The 3,317-nt window shown below is 41.7% G+C and overlaps 1 protein-coding gene across 1 annotated transcript in view; it reads left to right on the forward strand.

Annotated features, from left to right (window-relative positions):
- Positions 1-605: 605 nt before the first annotated feature.
- abraa (actin binding Rho activating protein a) overlaps positions 606-3,317 on the forward strand; it is a 9,055-nt gene continuing 6,343 nt past the window's right edge. The window contains exon 1 of the mRNA XM_014023961.1: positions 606-1,683. Within this exon, the coding sequence (XP_013879415.1) occupies positions 1,045-1,683 (639 nt within the window). The 5' untranslated portion in view covers positions 606-1,044. The remainder of the gene's footprint in view (positions 1,684-3,317) is intronic.

Raw genomic sequence — 3,317 nt, forward strand, 5'->3', positions numbered from 1 at the left:
TTTAGTAAATCAGTCTGAAAACAAGATGATTATTCTTACACAATCAGTTCTTGTTTAGTAAATCAGTCTGAAAACAAGATCAAAAAGACTTTTTGGCTGATGTAAGATTTTAAAACTTGGTCAGATGGACAGTTTTTGCAGTGTGTTTATAATTACTGTAAATGTGGTTTTTGGAGGGTGGGTTTGTCCAAGACCTGTCTGGTTCAAAGTTTTTCAGTTTTAGGAGGTCATTCTGTTTCAGCTAATAAACAAATGTAATCAGAAAAGTACACAAAGACTAAAATAGCTTCTGCAACACATGTGCTGGTATGACAAACATTCCTGTTGCTTTCTGTACATGAGCCACACTTTAGGAATTCACACTCGTGCAGGACGTCTTATCTAATGAGATAAACCTACAAGAAAGGACCGTTGCATGAAAACATGTCCCTAAATAAAAACAACTCTGTCAGTCTGACGTAGCCTCCTGTGTTTAGCAGCCTCACTGTTTGTGATTCATCTCGTCTGTGTGTGAGGACAGAAACCTGCTAAAAAACCCCGGACACCTGTCCCCTGGACCCCACTCAGAGGAGTTCCACTCCTGTGTGTCTGTCAGCAGCAGGAATGTTGGAATCAAGCTTCCCGGTGTCACGTTGACGCCGTGTGGCATCACTTCCTCTGCTTCCCTATTTAAAGGCCGGTGTGGAGCCAGGGAGGCTTCAGGATGGGATTAAACTCTTCACCGGTGGCTCACCCACTGACCCGTCGGATCTGGAAGGCTCCGGATGTTTCTGTTCCGTCGAGGTTTTTAAAGCTGAACGTTGGTGAGATTGTTGGAAGATCTGAGAAAAAATCTTTGTTTTTTTAATTCTTTGGTTTTACATTTTTGGTCACATCGAGGTAACTTCGCATTGTTGTCATTTTCTGGCTTTTGTCATAAAAATCATCACATCATCTGCGTATCGAAGTTTCTCAGGATCGGTACAAATTTGACTTTTATTTGAAAGAATTACCGCATGAGAAAAAAACTTTTTTTGGAAAGCAGCTCCACGGCAAAGCTTCACCATGAGTAACGGTGGGATCGCCACAGTTTCACCACAGGAGCCGCAGGCATTCAAACGAGCTGTACGGAAGGTAAAATGTGCTGCCATGGTGGCAAATTTGGCCAAAAGTTGGCAGGGTTGGGCCAAGGAGCACGCGGACAAGCAAGATGCTATCCCGAGTGGCTGGATGCCTTCGTCTGTCGAGGAGGAAGACAGGAAAGAACGAAACCACGTGGTCAAACTGAGTGTTACTCCACGAGTGATCCCAGCAGATCCCAGTGATGCCAACGAAAACAAAATCCGCACGTGCTCCGTGACAAAGACCATCCAGCTGAAACGCAGCGAGTGCAGCAGTGGTAATCTGATGAGCGCCATCCGGGACAAGATGGAGTCTGCTCCGGAGGAGAGCAAGCCATTTTTAGGCAACGAGTCGCCGACACGCCGCCGCCATATGAGGGCGCTACAGAGCGCGGCAGGAGGAGGAGGGGGGATCATCCAAGACAAAAAACTGAAGCTGCAGGAGAAGAAGCTGAGCTCCAGGAGCAGCAGCTTAGATGCAGAGGATAGCGGGATCGGAGAGGATGGAGGGCTCAGTGATAACGGTGAACCAAAGGTCGAACAAAGTGACCCCAAGTCCAAAACAAAGACCAGCAGGCCCAAGGTAGAGTGACTCATCACACACAGGAACAACCTTTTTAATTCAATTATACACTAAAATAACTTGAAAGGATTTCATTTAACTTTAATCTGTAGCTAAACACATATTTTAACAACAGATAATTAGATATAAGTTGGCACTGACATTTAATCTTCTGCTTTATTAACTTTTTCAGCACAGATTCTGTCTATAGCTGTGTTTCCATTGACCATGAAAATGCGCAAATTAGAATTTCGAAAATAAATTTGCTCAATGGAAACACGTCAATTTCGAAAAAAGTTACGTTTTTCGACAAAATGTTGTTGCACTAGGATGAGGTGGTTTTTTGGCCGTATCGAAATAGGTGTTTTTTGCAAAACTGCAATGGAAACACTTTTTTCACATCACAGGAGTCACGTGATCAACAACCGGCTGTTTCTACTGGTGAAAAATATGATGACGAAGTAAAAAACAGGAAGCAGAAGTAGTAGTAATATCACAGAAGTAGTATAAAGTAGTAAACTCACCGACTACAATTTCCCAAAAACACAGCATACGTAGCCKCTCCCAAGTAGGGACTTGTCTCTGGAAAGCCTCGATAAAAGACGCCGACGTCTCCTCTGATGATGAGCGCTAGTGTCGTGGTAGCAACATGCTATGTGTTTACATCCATCGCTGCCATGTTTGTAATGACTTATCACGAGCACAAATGTTTTCATGCGTGACTTTAATAGCATTTCTTACTTAATGGAAACACTGCAGTTGCGAAACTGTGTTTTTCGACATTAACAGAATATCAAGTTTTGCGCACATTTGCAATGGAAACACAGCTAATGTTTCAGGTTTAGTTAGATAAACACTACGGTTGTATTCACACCTGACACATTTGGTCCACTTTCAATGGACCAGAGTTCGTTTCCAGTGTTAGTCCGGACATTTTGTACAGGTGTGAATACGCAAACTCTGGTGCGGATCAAACAACTGGACCAAGACCCACATTTTGAGGTTGTCTCAAAAAGCAAAATGGTGCGGTTCACTTCAGTTCGCTTCTGGTGTGATTACAGACCGGACTCGAACCGAACCAACTACATAAAACATGCACCTTTTTGGACTTGCTAAGCTAAATAAACCGAAATCATACCTAATTTGTTGTCTCCTGCTTAGCAGTTCTACCAGCATATTGTGGGTCAGAACACGCAGAGCGTCTCGTCTTCTTTGGGTTGCGGGAAAAATTTACTGACGCCGCTCCAAAATTATAATATCATCACGAAATTACCGTATTTATTCAAGTATAATACGTAAAATTAAATCCATAAAATCATCCATAAAGTTTGGGGGTAGTACTATACTCGTATAAATATTTTTAATTATGTATTTTAACTGATAAAACTTCCAAAGGCCTGAAAGCAATGTCTATAAACTTAGGGCTTAGACAGTTAATTAAAGTACCAACAAGATTTGTCAAGACATGCAATTCCATTTTGGATCTTATTTTCACAAATCGATCCTCCATATATGGCATATCTGGAGTTATAAATACTTCAATCTCAGATCATTCACTTATTTATGTCTTAGAAAAAACCTTAAGAAACCTACAGGTCATGTGCATAATTTCATTAAAAGGATTCCAAAATCAAAGTTACCCATGTTTCATGATT

Source organism: Austrofundulus limnaeus, unplaced genomic scaffold (genome assembly GCF_001266775.1).
Source record: "Austrofundulus limnaeus strain Quisiro unplaced genomic scaffold, Austrofundulus_limnaeus-1.0 Scaffold399, whole genome shotgun sequence".
In the NCBI taxonomy this organism is placed as follows: domain Eukaryota; kingdom Metazoa; phylum Chordata; class Actinopteri; order Cyprinodontiformes; family Rivulidae; genus Austrofundulus; species Austrofundulus limnaeus.